At 41.3% G+C, this 26,751-nt stretch overlaps 3 protein-coding genes across 3 annotated transcripts; all 3 read right to left on the bottom strand.

Annotated features, from left to right (window-relative positions):
• Positions 1-933, bottom strand: LOC128846085 (olfactory receptor 6N1-like). The gene has a single exon (XM_054045158.1). The coding sequence runs from the start codon at positions 931-933 to the stop codon at positions 1-3; it is 933 nt and encodes a 310-aa protein (XP_053901133.1).
• A 4,938-nt stretch (positions 934-5,871) lies between these two features.
• LOC128846084 (olfactory receptor 6F1-like) lies at positions 5,872-6,807 on the bottom strand. The gene has a single exon (XM_054045157.1). It carries the CDS (start codon positions 6,805-6,807, stop codon positions 5,872-5,874), a length of 936 nt encoding a protein of 311 aa, XP_053901132.1.
• Positions 6,808-19,112: 12,305 nt separating this feature from the next.
• Positions 19,113-19,700, bottom strand: LOC128846083 (olfactory receptor 5V1-like). Its single transcript, XM_054045156.1, has one exon. It carries the CDS (start codon positions 19,698-19,700, stop codon positions 19,113-19,115), a length of 588 nt encoding a protein of 195 aa, XP_053901131.1.
• Between the last annotated feature and the right edge of the window lie 7,051 nt (positions 19,701-26,751).

Here is a 26,751-nt window from a genome sequence, read left to right as displayed (position 1 = left end):
TTACTGTCTCATTCTAGTAAAAGATTTCCATATGGCTTTTTTCACATCTTTATTCCTTAGAGTATAGATCAGAGGGTTTAGCAGTGGGGTAATAACACAATAGAAGACAGACACCACTTTGCCTAAACCAAAGGAATATGTGCTTGGGGCCCTAACATAGGTGAAGATGATGGTCCCATAGTAGATGGTCACCACAGTGAGGTGAGAGGCACAAGTGGAGAAGGTCTTTTTCCGAGCTTTGGCAGATGTCAGCTTCACGATGTTGGCTATGATGTTGACGTAGGAAGACATGGTGAGCAAGAAGGAGCTCAGGATGACCACAGAGCTGCAGGTGTATCCAATAGCCTCCTGAATGTAAGTATCAGAGCAGGACAGTTTGAAGATTGGGTCTGAGTCGCAGAAGAAGTGGTTGATTTTCTGAGGGCCACAGAATGAGAGCTGGGAGATTAGAATTGTGGGCGAGAGTGGGGAGAGGAATCCACCAACCCATGAACTGGTGGAGAGGTGGAAGCACAACCTATGGTTCATGATGGTAGAGTAATGCAGTGGGCTGCAGATTGCCAAGTAGCGGTCGTAGGCCATGACGGCCAGGAGGAAGCATTCAGTGGCTCCTAGAGAGAAGAAGAAGTAATACTGAGTCACACATCCGTTTACTGTGATGGTGATGCTCCTGGACAAGAAGTTGGCCAGCAGTTTGGGCACAGTGATTGAAGTGTACCAGATCTCTAGGAAGGAGAGATTCCCCAGGAAGAAGTACATGGGGGTATGGAGGAGAGGTTCTGCCAGGACAACAACGATGATGAGAAAATTTCCCATGAGCGACAGCATGTAAATGAACAAAATAAACACAAAGAGGAGAACCTGGAGATTCTGGAGGCTGCTAAATCCCAGGAAGATGAATTCCTTCACTGTGGTTTGGTTTGCTTTTTCCATGGCTGTATAGTGGTTAATCTGGGAAGAGGGAACGAGATCAATGGAGTGATTCAACACTGGGTAGTAAATAGAATATTCCTATGGATATAAAATAGAGATGGACCAGAGCCCCAGGTCCAAACACCATCAGACTAACCAGAAATTGATATCCTGATCTGAATGTTGTGTTTGGCTCCTCAGTCTATATGATGAAGATCCCAGATAGGGTTACTTTCAAACTCTGAATCCATTGCAGATCAGAACACCATGCCAGGTTGCAGGACTCTTTATTTACATTGGGAAGCATTGGCTTATCTGAATGTACCCACTGACTTCGTGTAAATAACTGCTCACTCCTGTGATGAGGAGATTCACAGTTCAGCCTTTTGGCATTTTAGATCAATTTCTAATATAAGCATCAGTGTGAGGTACCACAATTCAATAAACATGTTACTTGGATCTGAATTGTGAAGTCATCAATCAGACCTTACTCAAAACTGTACTGACAATGGTAGTTAGGTGCCAAAGCTGCAGATCAATGCTGAGTGGAATTTACAAAAGTGCCTAAATGATTTAGGCACCTAACTCCAATTAACATTCTGGGAGTTAGATGACTAACTCATTTAGGCACTTGTGAAAATCTCACTTGGCAACTATCCATACCATTCAGTGAATAAATATCTCAGAAAATCTGGCCCTCAGTCCTTATTTGGGGGCAGATACTGGTACCTTTAGACAGGCTGAGTAGTACCTTGGTCTTTGAATAAACCAAACGAAGTAAAGGGAATTGTGTATGAAGGGAAGCACTATTTCGTATGAGTAGGACTGTTAAAATCTTTCCTTTAGAACATCCATGGTCGTTCCTCCATCAAACTAACCACTGAAAACACTAATTGAATTCTGTAGCTCCTAATCCGTCCTTTCATTTCTTTTCCTTTCCTGCTCATCTTTCTTGTTTTCCTCCTTCACCTCCAATAATTTAATAATATTAAATGCTAAAAGTTTATTATTTTTAGTAGTAACTTCATTATAGACACCAATGGAAGATGATAACACATACATACATAGAAATACACAAATAGGCATATACACAAATAGACATTCACAAACTGAGAAACAGACACACAGATATAAATAAACCATTGGGCTATAGAATCAGTCTCTCTCTATCTCTTTCTCTCTCTCTCTCATAACACTCTTTGAGAGGTCTTGGTTTCATCCCAATGCGTTTTTCCCCCCACAAAACTGAATTATTGTTTTCCGGACAGCCCTACACAACCCAAACCTGAAATGAGTAATTTGGCCCAGACCCTCAAAGTATTTAGGCTCTGAGCAACCACTGAAATCTGAAGTCTACAACCTCTGAGGACCTTTGTCTTTCTCAATGATATTTGCACAAGTATAAAGTATTTAACTAAATCAGTTTGCCGACTGAGATCCAAAGATATTGATTATGATGACAGGATAACGGTCTAGGAGGAAATGAATGGACACCATAGAATCATTACACACAAACACACACCCTACAGCCTTCAGACTGCCATGGAGGTCAATGACTATCAACCCAGGTTTGACTGAATGATAGGCAACTTTGAAACTAACAGAAACTAATTAGATAGATAGCTAGATCTGTCAATTTTGTGGTGTAATTGGTCTCCAGCCTACATTTCAATCCCTTTCTCTCATATGTATGGCAAACCGAAAGAGAAATAAATACTCTTTAGCAGATCCCCCACTGGGATAAATCAGCATAGCTTCATTGCAGTAAAAGGAAATGAATCCATTTACACCTGCTGAGGGTTGACTCAAAAGGTCTATTCTATTCTATTCTATTCTATTCTAGGCCTTCTACCACATCCGTATCCATGACATCTGAACATCCTTCTTGCTTTTTGCTGTTTTGCCTGTGTGTGTGTGCGATACCCTACCTTTCTGCACCTTAGATTTTGGTTTTGCATACATCTTCAACAGGGAGCTCTTGCTTTCTGAGATCTAACTATACAAGCGGAGATCTGGCATTTATTCCAGTTTATTAGAGCAAACCCTTGGGAATCTGAGCGCTGTCTGAATACAGAATTTGTAAAAGACATAGATACAAATATCTCCAGAGTTTAATTTGGCAAACGCTAGTGTGACTGATACTTACATGAATGTAACAGTTTAAATGTCAAGCAACAGATACGTCTGGTTTGAGAGAAGTCATGCTAGAGAGGAAGGATGGTGTTATCTTAAAAATGCTGGGCTGGAACTCAGGGAGTCCCATGTAAATTCCTGGCTCTGCCACAGAATCCTTGTGTGATCTTGTGCGAGTCACAAAGGCCAAACTTTTGAATACATTCTGTCAGCTGTTCCCATTGACTCCAACAGAGTCACCACCAGTTTACACTATCCTAGAATCTGGCCCACTGATTTCAATGGTGCTACATTGAGTTACACCAGCTGAGCATCTGAACCAGGACAAATAATTGTCCTATTCAGGATTAGGCTTTAACTATGACCATTAATTATATTATTCATGATAGAATGATGGAAAATCGTAATAACATACAGAGTTTATGTTTGCTTTTTATTTAATTTCTTACATTTTCACACCAAGTTATGTTTGCATAATGCAATTCATACAAAGAGCTGTATATGAGACTTGTTTTACCCTCCACTGAAATGTAGCCACTTCTGAGGAAAAAACCACAATTGCCCAGATAATTTTCAGCTAAAGCTGGTATTGTTAAATGAATATTTATATGTTAATACATTTCTCCCCAGATTGCTTTACCAATTCTACAGGCACAGAGCAATACTACACCAGGGTCCAGGGAAGGAAGTAATATGCAGTTTGAGAAGGATGTGGGGCTACTTGTAATATGTTATTAATATTATTTGTTCCATCAGTTTGTCTGAGTGTTACTGTCATCGAGTTTAGGGCCAGAAGGGACCACCACATCATCTGGCCTGACCTCCTGAATAGCAAAGGACACTGGGAAACAGCCTTTTCCAAACACAATATTGTTGAAGGTTTGCTCTAGTTGAGAAAGAATTATTCTGGGGAAGTTCTCTGTACTGCATTGATAAGGGGTTCAGACTAGAAGGCCACTGGGCCATGGAATCTATCTATCTATGAATCCCAACCATCCACCCACACACTAACCCAAGGGACAATATGATTACAAGGAGTTAATTCAAGCAGGGATTAGTTACATGTATGCAAGAAAGGGGGCAAAGTTTTAGATACCCTCCCCCATTTACTGATACTTATAGGACAATACAGGTATAATTCACTTTGAAGTTTTACTTCGGTTGATCTTGTTTGTTTTGGCAGGGGAGATGGGAGAGCCAACGCAGGAGGTATTCAAGATGGAAAAATTGGAGCAAAAAACTTTTGGGTGAATAAAAGAACAGTCTCTGAAGGCCAAGGTGTGTGAATGAGGAACAACTGGGGAGCAGACTGAACCCCAGGCCTCAAGGGAAAAGGGCTCTGACATATGTTAGACCTACCTCAGCCATTAGAGATGTGTACAGGCCTATTATTGTGTTACCATCATTTTCTCTTGTTATGCTTTGGTCCTGCTGTAGAGATTCTGGGTATGTCTACACTAGAAATGCTATAGTGTTGCAGCTGTGTCATGTAGACACTTATTACAGTTATGGAAGGGATCTTCCATTGCTGTAGAAAATCCACCTCTCCAAGAGGCAGTAGCTAGGTTGATGGAAGAATTCTTCTTTTGACCTAGTAGTGTCCACACCAGGGCTTAGGTTGGCTTAACGACATGGCATAGGGAGTGAATTTTTTCACATCACTGAAAGATGTAGTTAAGCTGACCTAACTTTTTAGTGTAGACCAGGCCTAAGATTCATAGATAGATTCCATGGCCCAGAAGGGACCATTGTGGCCTTCTAGTCTGACCCCCTTATCAATGCAGTACAGAGAACTTCCCCAGAATAATTCTTTCTCAACTAGAGCAAACCTTCAACAATACTGTGTTTGGAAAAGGCTGTTTCCCAGTGTCCCATCTGCCCCCCCACCCCCACCTTCGCTGACATAATTATACCTACAATGCACACCCTCGGTCCCACTCCTTACTATGTATGGTCATTTCCATTTTGGAGGGTCGTGTGTCTGGGGTCTTCGTCCAACTCTTTTGTATCCCAAGAGAGGGAGGGGTAAGGAGTGAGGTTGTGTGTTCTGGCCAAGTCCAGGCCTTTCTTTGGCTTTTAATGTGTCTTATGTCTCCGCCGCCCCAACCCTCTTGCCCCTCCTAACTGGTTGTTTGACCTTGGCTTGAGAATGAAGACAGGCAGCCTTCCAGTGTATTCTCATAATTACACTCCCACTGTACCCTATAACACTTTTAACTGTTATTATCTGTTCTCATTATACTAAGAAATGCATCTGGCTGGGCAGAAGCAACACACACAGTGTCTTTGTCCTTTGTTCACACATGATAGTATAAGATATAAGAGTATCAAAAAGTCAATCCAAAATTCTATCCCAGGCTCACAAAGAGGCCTATATACTAACACACAGGATCCCACTGCAGGGCAGGTGATGGCAAGAGGGCCGTAAACTAGAGGAGTACAGCCTGAGAGACCAGAGAAGGATCAAAAGTGAAGCCACGATGAACTTTGTGCAAATGAAATTCTCAGTGAAATGTAATTGCAGATACAGTAATTTGGTTAGGATGCCCAGAGTAAAACTTTACATCTTGCAAAAAATTACAATGGTAACTTTAATGGACAATGGAGGGAGGACTACATATTTACCTGAAAAAACTGGCCCCTCCTAACAGCCATTTGGGTCTCTACTTATTCCAGGGGAAGGACGCTCCCTACTGAGCCATCCATACCACTCACTGCAGTACAATGTCCCCTAATACTGTTCTGGGCATTGGAGTAAAACCTGTTGGATAGAGGAAAGTGCAGTCTACTGAGCCACCCACTCTGCTCACAGCAGCACAGTGCCCCCTAGTGCTGCCCTATGGTAATTAGGGATTTTCTCAGAGCCTTTTTAATCTCCCTGTTCCTGAGACTATAAATTATGGGATTTATCAAGGGGGTGACCACTGTGTAAAACACTGACACTACTTTGCCTAGGTTGAATGACTGATTGACCCCTGGCCGGACATACATGAAAATAATGGTCCCATAATAGATGGAAACCACAGTGAGGTGGGATGCACAGGTGGAGAAGGGCTTTTTCCACTCCTTACCTGAAGACATCTTGAGGAGCGCAGCCACAATGTGCACATAAGAAACTATGGTGAATGTGAAGGAGCACAGGATCACAACAGAGGTGAGTGTGTATCCGGCCACTTGCTGGATATAAGTGTCGGCACAAGAAAGTTGGAAGAGCGGTTCTGCATCACAGAAGAAATGGTTTATCTGGTCAGGGCCACAGAAGGGGAGCCTGGAAATCATGAGTGTAGGTAGCAAGGGGGAGAGGAAGCCACAGACCCAACAGGCAATGGCCAGGTTGAGAGAGAGCCTGTGGTTCATGAGACCGCTGTACTGCAATGGATTACATATGGCCAAATATCGGTCATAGGCCATGGCGGCCAAAAGGAAGCATTCGGTGGCCCCTAGAGAGAAGAAGAAGTAATATTGAGCAATGCAGCCACCCACAGTGATGCTGGGTCTCCTGGACAGGAAATTGGAGAGCATCTTTGGGACAGTGACCGAAGTGTAGGAGACCTCCAGGAAGGACAAGTTGCAGAGGAAAAAGTACATAGGTGTGTGGAGTTGAGGATCCAGCAGTGTCAATGCAACAATGAGGGAATTTGCAATCAGGGATGTGGTGTAGATGATTAGAAAGACCAGGAATAGGGACATCTTCACCACCCATTGACTAGTGAATCCCAGTAACATGAATTCTCTCACCACAGTCTGGTTGTTCTGTTCCATGTCTCCATTGTTCCTGAAACCTGAGAGATGCATAGAATCACAGAAGTTAGACATTTGGTGGTTCAAATACTAGCTCAGCAATAGGTTATAGGAAATTTAGGAAGAGAAAGAGAGGAGGAGGAGAGAGAGAGAGAGAGGGAGGGAGAGATGCCATTCTGGTTTCAATATTTTTATAGATAACATGATTAAAAACAGTATCAGAACTGTACCTGAATTTTTTGTTTACTGAAAAATGGGGCTGAGGTAAATGAAAATTATCAAATACTATACATATATATTATGAATAAAAGGGTATGTTGAACCAGGCAATCATAGGCTGGTTAGTCTAACATAAATCCTGGGCAAAATAATTGAAAGTCCAGTAAAGATTTAAACTGATAAATAATTAGAGGGTAGGAATATAATTAAAATAGATGTAATTCAAAGAAAGTGTGTTTTAATACAGCCAAAAGTAATGCTATACAACTAGGAACAAGGATTGCAGGCTAGACCTACAGAACTGAGGACTATATCATGGAGAGCAATGACTCTGAAAAGGATATAGTGGTCATAGTGGACAAACTACCGAACATGAGCTGCCAGTGTGACGCTGTGGTGAAAAAACAGGATAAATGTCAGCTTTGGATGTATAAACAGGGGCGTGCTGAGTCAGAGCAGGGAAGTGATTTTACCCCTATATATGGCACTGATGAGACTGATACTGGAATACCACATCCAGTTCTCATGTTCACAGTTTAAAAGGATGTTGAAAAACTGGAGCAGATGCAGAAAAGGGCCACAGAAAGTGCCGCAAGGGCTGGAGATAATGCCTTACAGAGAAAGACATAATGAACCCAGTCAGCTGAGCTTATCAAAAAGACTGAGAGGTGACTTCATTACCATATTTAAGTACCTTCAGAGGAAGAAAATACTGAGTACTTAAGGCCTTTTTAAACTAGCAGAGAGAGGCAGAACAAGAACTAATGGCTGGAAGCTGAAGCCACACAAAGTCACATTAGAAAGTAGGCACCACATTTTTAATATATAGGGGGTGACTGTTCTCAGGGCACCCAAGACTGTGAGTCACCTTGTAACTCCCTTTCCCCACTGAGAGTGAGTCTTTCTTGTGATAGCTGGGTGGCAGTTCCTGGGCACTGACAGATCTTCAATCACTAAAGCATTCTCCCCCGGGCTATGCCAGCCGTTCTGTCAACAGGCAGGCTAATGCTAGGTGCACCTCAATCCCCAAATCCCATTGAATCATTCCTTGGTGATATCCTGCTCCTAACACTGTCTACTCTGAGAAATTCCAGATCCTCTGCCCCTGGAGGTGCAATGTACCTCAGTTTACCAATTTTGTCTTAAACCAGTGTTCCTGTAACCCTCACAACACCCGTGAGGCTTTATAACAAACAAAAACGAGGTTTATTTAAGAAGGATTAATGATTTAACTAGAAACAAGAGGGTGTGGTGGAAACAAATGACCACAGTGGAAAACAAAATCAGAAAACACAAACCTGGGTCTACACTTACCATTAATGAAGCATCCTATATAATGAAGTAGATTTCCCAGAATGTTCAGTCCATTGCAGAGCTGGCTTGTTTCTCAATAACCAGGATCTAAATGTTCATGAAACATGGGGTTGTCCTCAGTGTATGGAAGAAGTGTATGACTTTCCCTATAGTCCATTATACTGAAAACAGCCTTTTGTTTCTATTCACAAGCAGAGCAAACTCCTGCCTTGTTGAAGAGTTTCTTACCTACCTTTAAGTGGTTTGGATTGTTTGGCTGTTGTCTTCACTAAGATACATCACTTCCTGGCGACTAATTTCTACTCCAGGTCCATAAAGCAGACTTTCTATATCAATAAATTATTCTTTAAATATTATCTATCTATCTATCTATCTATCTATCTATCTATCTATCTATCTCTTGCAATAATTATGAGTTTGACAAGTTTCTGTAGATAACTAACATGTTACTCTTCCTGGAAAAATATCCTGTAAGACATGATGTTTTTGGTATAGTGAATTTGACAGGTCTCAGATGAGAACTTTTTGCAAAGAAAAGGAGACTCTCTGCCATGGGGTCTCTGGGCCAGAGAGGGTGATTAACCACTGGAAAAAAACTATTAAAGGAAATGGTGGATTCTTTGGGCTAGTCTACACTAAAGGGTTAGGTTGAACAATCTACATTGCTCAGAGCTGTGAAAAATGTCACCCCTGTGCAACGCAGTTAATTCAACCTAAGCCCTGGTATAGACACCGCTAGGTCAGAAGAACTGTTCCATAGACCTAGCTACTGTCTCTCAGAGAGGCAAATTCACTACAGTGATGGAAGACTCCTTGCCATTGCTTTGGTAAGCGTGTACACTACACCACTAAAGCATCCCAGCTGCAGCTCTGCCACTGTGTCACTGTCATGTTTCTAGTGTAGATACAGCCTAGGTGTCTTGAGTCTTCATATTCAGACTAGATGCCTAGCCAGAGATTGAGCTTTAGCCAAACACAAGTTGTTGGGTAACGGGGTGAAATTTAATGACTTGTGATATACAGGAGGTCAGACTAGATGATCTAATGGTCCCTTCAGGACTTAAACTCTAGGGATCCATTAAACATATAAGAACAAATATTGTGAAAAATGTCATAAAATTGGAAATTTTTTCCATATCATAAGAACATAAGAATGTCCATACTGGGTCAGACCAAAGGTCCATGCAGCCCAGCATCCTGTCTACTGACAGTGGCCAATGCCAAGTGTCCCAGAGGAAGTGAACCTAACAGGTAATGATCAAGTGATCGTTCTCCTGCTGTCCATCACCACCCTCTGACAGAAGAGGCTAGGGACACCATTCCTTACTCATCCTGGCTAATAGCCATTAATAGGACTTAACCTCTGTGAATTTATCCAGTTCTCTTTTAAATGCTGTTATAGTCCTGGCCTTCACAACCTCCTCAGGCAAGGAGTTCCACAAGTTGATTGTGCGCTGTGTGAAGAACTTTCTTTTATTTGTTTTAAACCTGCTGCCCATTAATTTCATTTGGTGGTCCCTAGTGCTTATATTATGGGAGCAAGTAAATAACTTTCCCTTATTCACTTTCTCCACACCACTCACAATTTTATATACCTCTATCATATCCCCCCTTAGTTTCCTCTTTTCCAAGCTGAAAAGTCCTAGCCTCTTTAATCTCTCCTCATATGGGACCTGTTCCAAATGCCTAATCATTTTAATTGCCCTTCTCTGAACCTTTTCTAATGCCAGTATGTCTTTTTTTAAGATGAGGAGACCACAGCTGTACGCAGTATTCAAGATGTGGGCGTACCATGGATTTATATAAGGGCAGTAAGATATTCTCCATCTTATTCTCTATCCCTTTTTTAATGATTCCTAACATCCTGTTTGCTTTTTGACTGCCACAGCACATTGCGTGGATGTCTTCAGAGAACTATCCACGATGACTCCAAGATCTTTTTCCTGATTAGTTGTAGCTAAATTAGCCCCCATCATATTGTATGTATACTTGGGGTTATTTTTTCCAGTGTGCATTACCTTACATTTATCCACATTAAATTTCATTTGACATTTTGTTGCTCAATCACTTAGTTTTGTGAGATCTTTTTGAAGTTCTTCACAATCTGCTTTGGTCTTAACTACCTTAGGCAGTTTAGTATCATCTGCAAACTTTGCCACCTCAGTTTTTACCCCTTTCTCCAGATCATTTATGAATAAGTTGAATAGGATTGGTCCTAGAACTGACCCTTGGGGAATACCACTAGTTACCCCTCTCCATTCTGAAAATTTACCATTTATTCCTACCTTTGTTCCCTGTCTTTTAACTAGTTTTCAATCCATGAAAGGATCTTCCCTCTTATCCCATGACAACTTAATTTACATAAGAACCTTTGGTGAGGGACATTGTCAAAGGTTTTCTGGAAATCTAAGTACACTATGTCCACTGGATCCCAAGTTCCACATGCTTGTTGACCCCCTCAAAGCATTGTAGTAGTTTGGTGAGGTACAATTTCCCTTCACAAAAACCATGTTGACTTTTTCCTAACAATTTGTGTTTATCTATGTGTCTGACAATTTTGTCCTTTACTATAGTTTCAACCAGTTTGCCTGGTACTGAAGTCAGGCTTAACAGCCTGTAATTGCCGGGATCACCTCTGGAGCCATTTTTAAAAATTGGCATCACATTAGTGTCCTCCAGTCATTTGGTATAGAAGCTGATTGAAAGGACAGGTTACAAACCATAGTTAGTAGTTCCGCAATTTCACATTTGATTTCTTTCAGAACTCTTGGGTGAATGGCATCTGGTCCTGGTGACTTGTTACTGTTAAGTTTATCAATTAATTGCAAAACCTCCTCTAGTGACACTTCAATCTGTGACAATTCCTCAGATTTGTCACCTACAAAATACGGCTCAGGTTTGGGAATCTCCCTAACATCCTCAGCCGTGAAGACTGAAGCAAAGAATTCATTTAGTTTCTCCACAATGACTTTATCATCTTTAAGCACTCCTTTTCTATCTCGATCGTCCAGGGGCCCCACTGGTTGTTTAGCAAGCTTCCTGCTTCTGAGGTACTTAAAAAACATTTTGTTATTACCTTTTGAGTTTTTGGCTAGCTGTTCGTCAAAGTCCTTTTTGACTTTTCTTATTATATTTTTACACTTAATCTGGCAGTGTTTAAGCTCCTTACTATTTACCTCACTAGGATTTGACTTCCACTTTTTAAAAGATGCCTTTTTATCTCTCACTGCTTCTTTTACATGGTTGTTAAGCCACAGTGGCTCTTTTTTAGTTCTTTTACTGTGTTTTTTAATTTGGGGTATACATTTAAGTCAAGCCTTTATTATAATGTCTTTAAAAAGTGTCCATGCAGCTTGCAGGAATTTCACTCTAGTCACCGTACATTTTAATTTCTGTTTAACTAACCCCCTCATTTTTTCATAGTTCCCCTTTCTGAAATTAAGTGCCACAGTGTTGGGCTGTTGAGATGTTCTTCCCACCAGAGGAATGTTAAAAGTTATTATATTATAGTCACTATTTCCAAGCGGTCCTGTTATAGTTATCTCTTGGACCAGATCCTGTGCTCCACTCAGGACTAAATTGAGAATTGCCTCTCCCCTTGTGGGTTCCCGTACCAGCTGCTCCAAGAAGCAGTCATTTAAAGTATTGAGAAATTTTGTCTCTGCATTTCGTCCTCAGGTTACATGTTTCCAGATAATATGAGGATAATTGAAATTCCCCACTATTATTGAATTTTTAATTTTAATAGCCTCTCTAATCTCCCTCAGCATTTCATTGTCACTATCACTGTCCTGGTCAGGTGGTCGATAATAGATTCCTAATGTTATATTCTTATTAGAACATGAAATGACTATCCATAGAGATTCTATGGAACATGTGGATTCACTTAAGATTTTTACTTCATTTGATTCTACATTTTCTCCCCCCCCCCCCCCCCCACCACAGGACCTGTTCTGTCCTTCCGATATATTTTGTACCCTGGAATGATTGTGTCCCATTGATTGTCCTCACTCCATCAGGTTTTTATAATGCCTATTATATCAATATCCTCCTTTAACACGAGACACTCTAGTTCACCCATTTTATTATTTAGACTTCTAGCATTTGTGTACAAGCACTTTAAAAACTTATCACTGTTTATTTGTCTGCCCTTCTCTGATGTGTCAGATTCTTTTTTATGTAAATGTTTCTCATCTGATCTGGCCCATACTTTATCCTCTTCCATCCTCTCCTCCTCACTATAACCTAGAGAATCTCTATCAATAGACTCTCCTCTAAGGTCTGGTCTATACTACCCGCCTGAATCGGCGGGTAGAAATCGACCCATCGGGGATCGATTTACGGGACGCGACAATCGATCCCCGAATCGGCGCTCTAACTCCACCAGCGGAGGTGGTAGTAAGCGCCGCCGACAAAAAGCGGCAGAAGTCGATTTTGCCGCCGTCCTCACAATGGAGTAAGTCGGCTGCAATACGTCGAATTCAGCTACGCTATTCACGTAGCTGAATTTGCGTATCTTAAATCGACTCCCCGCTGTAGTGTAGATGTACCCTAAGAGAAGTCTCTGTCCGATCCATACACTCTTCTGCAGCAATCAGCTTTCCCGCATCTCTTAGTTTAAAAACTGTTCTGCAACCTTTTTAATGTAAAGTGCCAGCAGTCTGGTTCCACTTTGGTTTAGGTGGATCCCATCTCTCCTGTATAGGCTTCCCCCATTCCAGAAGTTTCTCCAGTTCCTAATAAATCTAAACCCTCCTCTCTACACCATTGTCTCATCCATGCATTGAGACTCTGAAGCTCTGCCTTCCTGGTCCTGTGCATGGAACTGGAAGCTTTTCTGAGAATTCCACCATAGAGGTCCTGGATTTCAGTCTCTTCCCTAGCAGCCTAAATTTGGCCTCCAGGACATCTCTCCTACTCTTCCCTATGCCATTGGTACCTATATGTACCACAACCACTGGCTCCTCCCCAGCACTACACATAAGTCTGTCTAGATGCCTCGAGAGATCCGCAACCATCGCACCAGGTAGGCACGGCACCATGCAGTTCTCCCTGTCATCCCAATCCCATCTATTTATGTTTCTAACGATCGAATCTCCCGTTATTAACACCTGCCTTTTTCTAGTGACTGGAGTTCTCTCCCCCAGAGAGGTAACCTCAGTGCGAGAGGATACCCCATCATCATCTGGAAGGTGGGTCCCAACTATGGGAAGCTTTCCATCTGCTCCCATTGACTGCTCTACTTCCCTGGGCCTTTCATTCTCCTCAACAGTGCAGGGGCTGTCTGACCGGAGGTGGGACAAATCTACCATGTCCCAGAAAGCCTCATCAACTTACCTCTCTGCCTCCCTTAGCTCCTCCTCTTCTGCCACCCAGGCCTCCAAAGCCCATACGTGGTCTCTGAGGGCCAGGAGCTCCTTGCACTGCTTGCACACATAAGCCACCCACCCACGGGGCAGGTAATCATACATGCTGCACTCACCGCAATAAACTGGATAGCCCCCACTCTGCTGCTAGGCTTCTGCCTGCATTCTCTCCTACAGCTACCTAGGTAAATGAAGGATTTTGTTTAAATCAAGAAGTTTTGAATATAGTTTAGTTTACAGGTTTTAAAGAATGGCAAGGGAACTTTGCCCCCCTTCCCACTCCCCTTCCCAACTCCCTTGTGAAACTCCCTGTTAGTAGCCATGGTCACAAAGCTCCCTGGTCGCTTGCTCACTGCTTTATAAAGCCCTGGCCTTCTTGGTAGACCTGACCGCTTACCAACGCACAGCCAATTAACAGTGACTTTTAGCTTTCAAACCTTACTTTGAAGCTCACAGCTTCCAACTGCCAGCCACAGCACACGGTCCTTCAAACAAACAAACAGACAGACAGACAAACACAAGCTCAGCACATAGGAAGTAACCCCCAAACACAAACACACACTACAGACAGCCACTTACCCCAAGGGTCCCGTATTTGCTCCTCCTTCACCTGGAGATCTCTCTTGTGAAACTCCCTGTTAGCAGCCCCGTTTTCTAGTTCAAAGTTTCAAAATGTAACATTAAACTACATTTGGATTTTTGAACCAGTTCTCCCCACCAACATATTTGTGGACTTTTGGGGGAGGGAGTGGGGCTTGGGGAACCTAAAATCAGATGAGTAGAATTGCTAATCTTACATGATTTTCCTTTCTTCTTACTGAAGACTTCAAACTGAACACAGCCTTCTCATGGCCAAAATTAATGCATGGATTTTCAAAGGTGTCCATTCTCCCCCTTGAAGAAACAGATCTATTCCCATTCAGCTGGGATATTATAACATTTCCACACAGATTCATTGTGGGCCACTGAATGCATCAGAAACAAAACAAAATGCTACTGTTCCATCACTGGCTATTAAATGGTCAAATTTGTCTAGTGGACCAGGCACCAGACTGTGTGTCAGATGACTTAGGTTACCTTTCCAGCTCCAGACATGTCCCTGATCTGTGCTCCATGAATTAAATGGGTCTTTGTAGAGCACTTTGAGGATGGAACACACCCATAAGAGACCTAGTAGTGACACATGTTCTCATGTAGTAGATATATCATATTTCCTCCTGGCATCTCTATATTTACTCCAAGTGTGGGACATATTGTCCAGATGGTCAGGGAGCAAAAATAAATGCGTAATTAAATATTCACCTTCCTTTTAATATCCATTTGGACAATGGAATATACATGCTGGATATGATGTTGACATTTTTCACTCACCCTAGTCTTAATTCTCCCCTCTCGTACCCCGGTATAAGTCAGGAGTAACTCCACTGGAATCAATGAGCCCAGTTTTCCTTCCACCCCCACTGGTGTAAATCAAGTGTCACTCTACTGATGTCATTGGTGCAAAAGCAGTATGAGAATCCAGCCAATAACCTCTTTTCTAGCAGACCATTCCTGAAGCAATCCTGATTTTTGTGAGTGTTTGTGGAATAGTCTGGCAGACACTCAAAAATTTCCTTCTTCTTTAAATTTAATAATCTCCAGTTTAAAAGACACTCACCTTTTCGGGCACTAAGTTGGGGGACATCTGTCAGATCTTGGAGGGGGTTGGAGCTTCTTCATGAAATGCTGGAAGTTTTCAAATAGGCTGGTTTTCTGGACTTGGCTGTATGTCTGTGAGAAAAATCTATAGAGCAGGTGAGCATATTAGAGGGTGAGATTAAGTTACTGGCCATCCATGTTCCTTGTTTTTTTTACAAAATGCCATTTAACTCAGATGAACTAATTAGTAGAGTTGATAGGTAGCCTTTATAATTAGACACAAGCCCTGGGGACACAGACTCCAGAGAAATCTAAATGTTTAGTACACTGTGTACACAGAAAAATGACTTACTTTTAATTAAGCATTTGAAAGTCAGTTGTTGAAATCCTAGCTCTACTGAAGTCAATGTCCAAACTCATTTAACCAAGTGTGTGGGTGGGATAAGCCCAATTCTGGTATCCTTACTCATATTGAATAACTACTTACTCCGTAAGTAGGTCTGTGGAATCAGTGGGACTGTCTCCCCCACCCTCCACCCCCGCAGTTCCATTCCCAAGAAGAGAGATTGAAAAAGGTGCCTCTCGTGAGCAGTGTGGTCTTTATCTGGCACCATATGATATGCCTTTAGCAGGACATCTCACTGCATTTACATGATGCCAGTGCTCCACAAATTCCTCCAGCTGCCTATTGTATCCCAGGTAACATTTCTGGTGTTTGTTTAGCCATACAAATCCCCATATGGCTTGGAGTCTACCAAGATTCCTAGAGACTTCTAGAGCTGGTTAAACATTTTTCATTGACATTTGTATTCAGTGGAAAATTGAATTTTCAATTAAAACAAATTGTTCATGAAAAGTGTCGCCTGTCCATGGAAATTTTCACTTTTTGTTGAAAAACGAAAGGCCTCCAAACAAAAAAATGCATATATTTCAATTTGGATATCCTGTCATAATACCTCATGGTAGTTGTAGCTCCATTTCCTCATGACCCCATTCTTCTTTACAGGCTGGATACCCCAGCTGGACTACATTTCCAATGAGGCATCATGACAAGGGACCCAAGGGACCCCTATGATGCAAACTCCTCCAGTCTCCAACAGGGGAGATTGTGGTGCATTAGGGGAAATGAAGTTTTACAAGAAAGCCTGGTCCCTGGAGAATAATTGAAGCATGAGGCACCAGCATGACAAATTCCATAATGATTTTCAGCCAAAATATTTTCATTTTTGGTTGGATAATTCTGTATTTTGGCTGAAATATTTCATTTTTCAGCTCAGACATTTTGTGGGTTTTTTTGTTTGTGTCTTCTTTTTCAGCAAAAAAGTTTAATCTTTTCATGGAAAATTTCAATAAAACATTTTTTCATTGAAATTTTCCATGGAAAAAAAGGCCAGTCTGACCTATTTTCATTTTCTGTGTTGCTTTTGTCAACAGAAGCATCCAAGTTGCAGCCCCTTTGGTAGAAAAGAAAGTCTCCCTGCTTCTTCTCCCATAACTGAACTCCTAATATTAATCATTCCCCTTTAACAAAAATATCTGTTGGCCTCAAGAGCACATTTAAAAAACTATGGGTCTTTATAGATGTTTGAGGTCCATGCGATATTATGTAGGTGATTTATTTACTTTGTGCTCACTGCAAAATGATATACTAGGTAAATTCCATTGTGCCATTACCCAGAATACAATCTGGACTGAGGGACAGCTGTGTCCCCTCAATTCTCCAACCTGGGGTGCCTTTTACACTGCTTTGCTCTGAGAGCAACTACTCCTGGTCTGCTCACACACAGCCGCCAGCAGGTAAATCATCCCAGCTATCCTGTATGAGTGCTATACCCAGCCACTCATGAATTACACTGCAGAGCAAAACAAGCAAACTCCCAGTCTCAGACTTCCCCCCAGAAATGTGCATCTTGTACTCCCCAGCACCCTTCTGGACAATACAAGCTTATATAAATCCGTTATTTCATTAACAGAAAATTATCTACACAAACCTTCTTATCTCAAATGGAGTTCCCCAAACACTTCAATACAAACACACACTGGATTCAATACAAAAAATAGAACAAGTTTATTAACTACAGATAGATTTTAAGTGATTACAAATAATGAGGCATAAAAGTCAGAATCCGTTACACGAAAATAAGAGGTAAAACACAATTAACACCTAACCAAACAAGCTAAATGAATTTGAAGCAAAGGTCTCTCTCATCACATGTTTCAGCAGGCTTACTGGCTGGAATCTTTTCAGCCAAGACCCCTCCCCCAGTTCAGTGTGAATTTCCTTGTACTTCAGGTTTTGTTGATGCCATGGGCAGAAAGAAAGGACATTTTGGGGCATCTATTCCCCTTCTTATAGTTCACTTTTTCTTTGAAAATAATCTCCAGATGAGCTTCAGTGGACAGAAGGTCTATGGGGATGGGAACCTCCAGATGCCTCTTTGTCAAAATGGGGATTTCTCCTCACATCTTTTTTTCTGCCAAAGAATGGCCACTTAACCAGGTGATAGTCTATTTAATTTTGTTGACACCAGGCTGAGGCGTCAGTTTGTTTTTTGCCTTTGAGGAATTGGTTTGTGCCTGCTTTTCTAAACTTGGAACATGTGTCAGTAATGTTATACAGTAGAATATTTTAACTTTACATAAAATGTTTCCACACATATTTTACCAGGACAATAATGATCAGCAAATTGTGAGTTTTCAAATGATATCTCACAAGGCATACTTTCTACAAAATCCATTACAGTTTTATAAAAAGAGTGAATATAGGGATACAGACTGTTACACCCATACGTGACTGAGATCCAGAAACGAGATTTTGGGTAGGATGGCATTTTTCTGCTGGTTCAAATTAAAGAAAGAAAGAAAGAAAGAAAGAAAGAAAGAAAGAAAGAAAGAAAGAAAGAAAGAAAGAAAGAAAGAAAGAAAGAAAGAAAACACAATTACACAAAAGCACATAAGCACAAATTCCAAGTGTCATGATTACATGAGTAGCTTCAGCTCTGTCCCCTATCTGGTTTCTCTGAGTACACTACTTCAGGGGCCAGGCCTTAACCTCTCCTGGGGTAGAATCATTCAGCTCTCCTACTCTTAGACCAATCCCTGGGCTACAGCACTCTGTGTATTAGTGGTATTTACCCAACAGGTCCAGCAGGGTACAGCATTTGTGGTTCTTCCTTTTGGGAGCTTGTGAACAGAGAGAATACAGGGACCAGACAACCTTGTTAAAACAAAGTAGTTTTTGATCTTAACATTAGGAATAAAGCATAACATAAGAGAAACAAAAAAGGGATTGTAAAACAACAAACAACCTACATGCGTGTCTATCTTACCTAAAGGCTCACCAACCCGTGAAAGAAGCTTAGGAAGGTCTACTTTCTTCACACACACAGAAAAAGTGCCTTTATATCCAGCAGCATTCCTTTGTCTGATCAGTTTCTGGGTTTTGGGGCCCTGCTAGTCCAAACCTAGTATGGTGGGCTCAACAGGAGATTGAACCTGTGTCCTCAGGTCCAATGGTTCTCCCATTGTTCTGCAATAACCCCCAAGTGTTTGCTGAAAGTAGTCTTATCATTAGTCATTGCTTTGCCTTTCTGCTTCTTTCCCAGCAACACCGTTGGGTAAACCCTGAAAAGACATATAGTAGGCATTTCAATAACCAAGTCAACATTCAGTACTCATAAATCACTGCTGCTACATCATTATGTACTGCAAGAAGTCAGAATATTGCCAACCACTGGCTGACATTTCTTCCACCTATCTTTATCATAGATTCAATTATCAAGACTAATATTACTTGAGGAATCTGAATTTCCCTGATATTTTCCCCAGAGCTGCCTGCACTTCCCTGTTTTTCAGGCTGTAGATGATGGGGTTTAACATGGGCGTTAAGATGCTGTACTGGATGGAAAACAGTCTGTCCAAAACCTCCAAGGATGCTGAGTTGGGTCTCAGATACCTGAACAACCCAGTGCTGTAGAATAAAACAACAACAATCAGGTGGGAGCTGCAGGTGGAGAAGGCTTTACGCCTGCCCTCCGCAGAGCGTATCCTCAGGATGGTGGAGATGATGTGAATGTAGGAGACTAGGTTAAAAGAGAAGGTGATGAGTCCTACCAACATTGCAGAGGTATGAAGCAACAGTTTATTGGTGAAGGTGTCAGTGCAGGATAGGTCTAATACTGGAGGAGGCTCACAGCTGAAATGGTTGATTTTGTTGGGCCCACAGAAATGTGCATTTAATAAGGGAAGAGTGTTTATCAATGCATATATAAACCCCACAATCCATGCACCAATCACCAGCTGACTGCAGACATATTTGTTCATAATCCTCATATAATGCAGTGGGTTACATATAGCCTCATATCGGTCATGAGCCATTGCTGCCAGAATGAATACTTCACTACAACCAGCCATGAGACTAAAGAAGATCTGGGCAATGCAGCCATTGACAGAAATTCTTTTCACCTGTACTAGGAAATTCACAAGCATCATAGGGACTGTGACTGAAGAATAAGAGATATCTGAGAGGGATAAATGGAACAAAAAAAAGTACATGGGTGTGCTGAGGCAAGGATCAGCCCTTATCATCAGCATGATCACCATGTTCCCCAATAGGGTGATTAAATAAATAGCTAAAAACACTAGGAAGAGGAAAATTTGGAGCTGTGGATCACTGGAGAGTCCTGAGAGAATAAAGTAGTTCAACGCTGTTTGATTTTCCATTGACATTTATTCCTCAAATATGTGAGCTGTAAAAATAGAAACAGAAATTAACAAATGTAATATGATTAAACGGGAATGCTCTAGGGGGATAAACTCTTGGCAATGAAGAAGCCAATGGACTACACATCTATCTATCTATCTATCTATCTATCTATCTATCTATCTATCTATCTATCTATCTATCTATCTATCTATCACTGGATTGGCAGAAGGCGTTTTCCAGAGATTACTTTTGGAAATCAACGCTAATGAAGGATTTATCATCTCCTTGGTAGCTCTGCCAGTGTAAACCACTCATGGGCAGATGAACATCTGGTGTAAAGCAGCTCAAGCCTACTTACATCACTGGGCCAGTTCCTCACCTGGCTTAAATCATCATAACTCTACTAAAATAAATGGAGCTATGCTGCTTTACAACAACTGAAGATCTGTCCTTGCACATACAATGAACAATCTGCACTTTGAGGTGCAATTCAAGATACTGCTTTTTTAAATCTATCATATGGCTAAATTCTGTGCCTTGCACGGTGTCAAGTATCAGGGGGTAGCCCTGTTAGTCTGTACCCACAAAAACAACAAGGAGTCTGGTGGCAACTTAAAGACTAACAGATTTATTTGAGAATAAGCTTCTGTGGGTAAAACACCACTTCTTCAGATGCATGAGTGAAAATTACAGATGTAGGCATTATTATACTGACATATGAAGAGAAGGGAGTTACCTAACAAGTGAAGAACTAGTGTTGACAGGGCCAATTCAATCAGGGTGGATGTAGTCCACTCCCCCAATAACTCATGAGGTGGTATCAATGCCAGGAGAGGGAAAGTTGCTTTTGTAGTGAGCCAGCCACTCCCAGTCCTTATTCAAGCCCAAATGAATGTTGTTACATTTGCAAATGAATTTTAGTTCTGTACGGCACTGAATTTAGCTGTATGAAGTAGAAATCCATCAATCTCATCAAAAAACTCACACAGATATAGACAGACATCATCTTCCTCTCCAAGTACAAACAGATGGACATCATACCAAATGGACTGAAGGTAAAAAATCCATTGCAATCAACATACTACACTGACTATGGTGAGAGACTGTGCCACACACTCTCAAAGAAACTGAGGAACCACCTGATCAGCATCCTGTACAGCAGACAGCAGAAGGTCAAGCATGAGGTCTCAGAACTGGAGACTCTCATACAATCCCAACCTTCCACACAAACTACCACGTGGCTGGACTTTACAAAAATGATACAAATTATTTACCATGCACACTTCACTTCTCTACAGAGGAAAAAGCACAGTAAACTATCTAAACTCCTACTTGCCATGGGGGCTACAATAGTGGTACCCTTGCCTCACCCAACAATATTGTTAATCTATCCAACCACACACTTTGCCCAGCAGAAGCGTCTGTCCTATCTCGGGGACTCTCTTTTTGCCCCACCATCCCCACGACCATGATACAGTTTTGCGGTAATCTGGAACCCTATTTTCGTCGTCTCTGACTCAAGGAATATTGTCAACACACTACTGAACAGTGCACTGACTCACGGGAACACTCCTACCAACACTACAAGAAGAAGAATTCTGCATGGATTCATCCTGATGGTCGAAATGACAGACTGGATTTCTACATAGAGTGCTTCCGCAGACGTGCACTGGCTGAAATTGTGAACAAACAGCATCACTTGCCTCATAACCTCAGCTGTACAGAAAGCAATGCCATCCACAGCCTCAGAAACAGCTCAGGCATTATAATCAAAGGAGTTGACAAAGGAGGTTCTGCAGTCATAATGAACTGGTGGGATTATGAACAGGAGGCCACAAGGCAACTCTCCAACACCACATTCTACGGGCCACTATCCTCCGATCCCATTGAGGAGTACCAAAAAAACCTACACCATCTGCTCAAGAAACTACCTACCACACAGTAACAAATCTATATGGACACACCCCTAGAGCCCCGACCAGGGGTATTCTGCTACGCAAGATCCGCAAACCTGGAAACCCTGGGCGCCCCAACATCTCAGGCACTGGCACTCTTACAGCAGGATTATCTGGCTATTTGGACTTTCTCCTCAGACCCTACGCTACCAGCACTCCCAGCTATCTTCAAGACACCACCAACTTCCTGAGGAAACTACAATGCATTCGTGATCTTCCTGAAAACACCATCCTGGCCACCATAGATGTAGAAGCTCTTTACACCAATATTCCACAAGAGGATGGACTACAAGCTGTCAAGAACAGTATCCCTGATGAGGCCACAGAACACCTAGTGGCTGAGCTTTGTGACTTTGTCCTCACCCATAACCATTTCAGATTTAGGGACAACCTATACCTTCAAGTCAGCAGCACTGCTATGGGTACCCTCATGGCCCCATAGTATGCTAACATTTTTATGGCTGACTTAGAACAATGCTTCCTAGCGCCCCTCCTCTACTTATGCTACATTGATGACATCTTCATCATATGGACCCATGGGAAGGAGGCCCTTGAAGAATTCCACCTTGATTTCAACAATTCCCACCCCACCTTCAACCTGAGCCTGGACCAGTCCACACAAGAGATCCACTTCCTGGACACTACAGTGCAAATAAGTGATCGTCACATAAACACCACCCTATACCAGAAACCTACTGACCACTATTCTTACCTACATTCCTCCAGCTTCCACCCAGAACCCATCACACGATCCATTGTCTACAGCCAAACCCTAAGATACAACCAAATTTGCTCCAATCCCTCAGACAGAGGCAAACACTTACAAGATCTTTATCAAACATTTTTAAAACTATAATACCCACCTGGGGAAGTGAGGAAACAGGTTGACAGAGCAAGATGGGTACCGAGAAGTCACCTACTACAGGACAGACCTAACAAGGAAAATAACAAAACACCCCTGGACATCACATACAGCCCCCAGCTAAAACCTCTCCAGCACATCATCAATTATTTACAACCTATCCTGGAAAATGATCCTTCACTCTCACAGATCTTGGGAGGCAGACCAGTCCTCGCTTACAGACAACCCCCCAACCTGAAGAGGTACTCACCAGCAACTACACACCAAACCACAGAAACACTAACCCAGGAACCAATCCCTGTAACAAATTTCATTGCCTACTTTGTCCCCATATCTACTCTAGTGACACCATCAGAGGACCCAACCACATCAGCCACAGCATCAGGGACTCATTCATCTGCACATCTACGTAAAAGAATAAATGGACAGAAATCAGACATCAGGAATAGTAACATACAAAAGCCAGTAGGAGAACATTTCAATCTCCCTGGACTTTCTATGACAGATTTAGAAGTAGCCATACTTGAACAAAAAAACTTCAAAAACAGACTTCAAAGAGAAACTGCACAACTAAAATTCATTTGCAAATGTAACACCATTCATTTGGGCTTGAATAGGGACTGGGAGTGGCTGGCTCACTACAAAAGCAACTTTCCCTATCCTGGCATTGACACCTCATGAGTTATTGGGGGAGTGGACTGCATCCATCCTGATTGAATTGGCCCTGTCAACAATGGTTCTTCACTTGTTAGGTAACTCCCTTCTCTTCATGTGTCAGTATAATAATGCCTGCATCTGTAATTTTCACTCCATGCATCTGAAGAAGTGGGATTTTTACCCAGGAAAGCTTATCTCCAAATAAATCTGTTAGTCTTTAAGTTGCCACTGGACTCTTCATTGTTTTTCTTATTATTGTTCTTATTATTATTATTATTATAGGGAATGTGCCTGGTTTATCAGGTAGAGTCTATAGACATAATGGTATTTATTTTCAAACCTGAAAATATACAAATTGAAGAACATGAAGACTTTTATTTTATGTTTTAGAACTTGAATCAAAGACTTTGTTGATGTTCTTGGACACATCAGAATGTGAATTTCACTCTCTTTATCCACTGACACAAATGGAACCATCCCATAATTCTATTGCCAGCTATAGCTTCGAGTACCTGGGCCAATATTGCTCCATCATTCTGCCTGGAAATGAAGGAGCAAGTGACATTTGCCATTATTATTTCCCTAACATCTAATGGCCACAAATGAGCTCAGGGTTCTGTGGTGTTAGGCACTAAACATACACCGAGTGAGAGACAATCCATGCCCTGAATTCCTTGCGGTCTATACTGACGACAAAGGGAGAGGCAGAGTTTAAGGGTAAATCACTACCACAAAGCACAGAGTAGGGAATAAAAATCAGGTCTTCTGGCTCACTGTCTAATGCCTGATTCACAAGACCATTATGCCTTTCAGGTAAGCAAGCTTTAGAATAATACTTCATGATATATAAAGGCAGAGTCCTGCAAGAAAGGTCACGGTGATGGGATATGTGAAGGAGCTATGCTGAGGATCGGGTGAATGGAAATAAACCATTGTACCTTTAAATGAGGTTTTAAAAGAACCTGGGATATGTGAGTATGGATGAATGGCTGCAGATTAGATCACTAATTCATCAAGGGTGGAATTTAGAAATTTTGATGAGACTTGTACTCCTAAATAACTTAGGGCCAGATTTTTAAAGGTATATAGATGCCAAGTGAGATTTTTCTGAAGCACCTAGGTACCTAAAATTTAGGTGCCTAGGTAACTTTTTAAAATTCCACTAGGAACCTACATACCTTTAAAAATCTGGCCTTTGAGTACTTTGTGAAATCTCATCCTGGCTGAGGAGGTGAGCAAGAAAGAAATAGATAGATAGATAGATAGATAGATAGATAGATAGATAGATAGATAGGTACTGATATTGTCCTTTACAAGGTAGCTAAACTTGGCTAAACTTTTAACCTTCTGTTGAATACACATTATTAACACAGATGGGCTTCTTTGTTCTTAATGACTGTACTGATGATCTGCCAGGAGATGAGTGGAACAAATATGGATTCCAGACCTCTCAAGGTTATGCTCACTGCCAGGCAAAAGGAATGTAAAACAATAAATAGATTCAAAACATAAAAGAAACTCACCTGTTGACAACAGGAAGTGAAATGTTAATGCTTGTCCTTCAGTATTCTGAAATGTTGAATGAGAGATGAAGAAACTAATCCTATCACAATATATACATTCTTTCTCCTTCTCCGTGTTACTATCTATCTATCTATCTATCTATCTATCTATCTATCTATCTATCTATCTATCTATCTATCTAAGTAAATGAGAAACTCTTTTCCCTGAAAAGACATTAAGGCATTTTAGTGGAAATGGATCTAATTTGTATATATCTCACATCTGAACAAGGGGACAGATCTATCTTAGACCAATGCTCCCAACCAATTCTTTGGAGTATGTTTGTTTCTTTTGGGACATGGTCTCCGAACCTCATCTTTACATCCTATTAGTTTAATTGGAGAGAAATTACGTAAAAGCGAACAAGTAAATTGTTTTCTGCTCTAATCAGAATAGATCATTGTCTCCAGTTTTATGTAAAGCTTGTAGAAGAAGAATGGGTGATGGAACAGCTAGAGTATGAGAAGTTTCATGAATTTTGCAGTTTGAATGAATAAAACCAAATTCCTACAAGATATTTGTGATAAATTTACTTCAGATCTGTTTATGTTCAATTGCCATGGCCATGTCTATCTTCATAGATGTTCAACACCTAGAACAAACTGACCCCAAATCTGATAGCATCCAGATGCTATGGATGCTATCAGGCCTACAAATATTAAAGAGAATGATACTGACTGAGCTTTTCAAAGGACCATAAAGGATTAGGAGCTAATATTTCATAGTAGGTTTTCAATAGTATTTAGGTTCCTAGCTCCCATGTAAGCATCTAAGCACCTTTAAAAATCTGGTACTAGGTGCCCAGATGCCAGTGAAATTCAATTGAAGTTGAGCATTTAATTCCCCTAGCCTCATTTAAAAACCAAATCAACAATCCTAATAATAACAGCAAATATAATGGCAACCATGCATGAATTATGATAAGGCTAATGGTTGGAATTTACAAAGGTATCAGGTGTTAGGATTTGGGGCCAAGAGGTGACTTAGATTTGTTTGAAGACGCTAACCAATAAGAACAAGAGAAATAACTGAACTACTTCTCTCACTAGCAGACATTTTCTACCAAAAAGTACATTTGAAGCAATCTTGGAGAATGTTCATGGCAGAGGAATTTTGAACATGAAATTTAGAGTATTTATACTGGGGAAAAAACTCATTCTAGGTGTTAGGTAACATGCATCTTACAGAATGACTGAAGTAAGGCCTTACAGTTAACTCCATGGCATTTCTCCATCTGTCAGTCTGTCTGTAATGTGATAACTTTTGAAAATCACATATGATCAATTCCAAAATTTCCAGGCATGTTCTCAGCAGAAGCCTGTTGATTTTGTTGAAAACTGAAAACTGTCAAAGCCTGATTTCCACTAGTGTAAGCAGAAGGAAAATCAGGCCCACAATGTGCTCATTTGGTGCTGCCAGCAGCGGTAGCTTTCTGTCGCCCCCTACTGTGGCCTACACATAACATAGGCAGAAGCTTATTCTTCTATTCTCTCATTGTGTGTACAGCTCAACAGACATACACAACAAAGTGTACAGTGTACAGTCCAATCAAATTTCTCATGAATTGTCTTTGAACAATGAATACATATTTTTAATTGAAAGTTATGGACAAGTAGGTGAAATTTGTCACATCAGCCACTTGTTCCAAATTACTAATTCAGCAAGTATTTCTGGCCCCTTTGTTTA

Source organism: Malaclemys terrapin, chromosome 12, assembly GCF_027887155.1.
Source record: "Malaclemys terrapin pileata isolate rMalTer1 chromosome 12, rMalTer1.hap1, whole genome shotgun sequence".
In the NCBI taxonomy this organism is placed as follows: domain Eukaryota; kingdom Metazoa; phylum Chordata; order Testudines; family Emydidae; genus Malaclemys; species Malaclemys terrapin.
The sequence above is the reverse complement of the archived record's forward strand: the minus strand, read 5'-3'. Positions and strand labels throughout refer to the sequence as shown.

Bases quoted from the DNA above. Each gene is read 5' to 3' on its own strand.
- LOC128846085 (XM_054045158.1), bottom strand. From the start codon at position 933: ATGGAAAAAGCAAACCAAACCACAGTGAAGGAATTCATCTTCCTGGGA.
- LOC128846084 (XM_054045157.1), bottom strand. From the start codon at position 6,807: ATGGAACAGAACAACCAGACTGTGGTGAGAGAATTCATGTTACTGGGA.
- LOC128846083 (XM_054045156.1), bottom strand. From the start codon at position 19,700: ATGGCTCATGACCGATATGAGGCTATATGTAACCCACTGCATTATATG.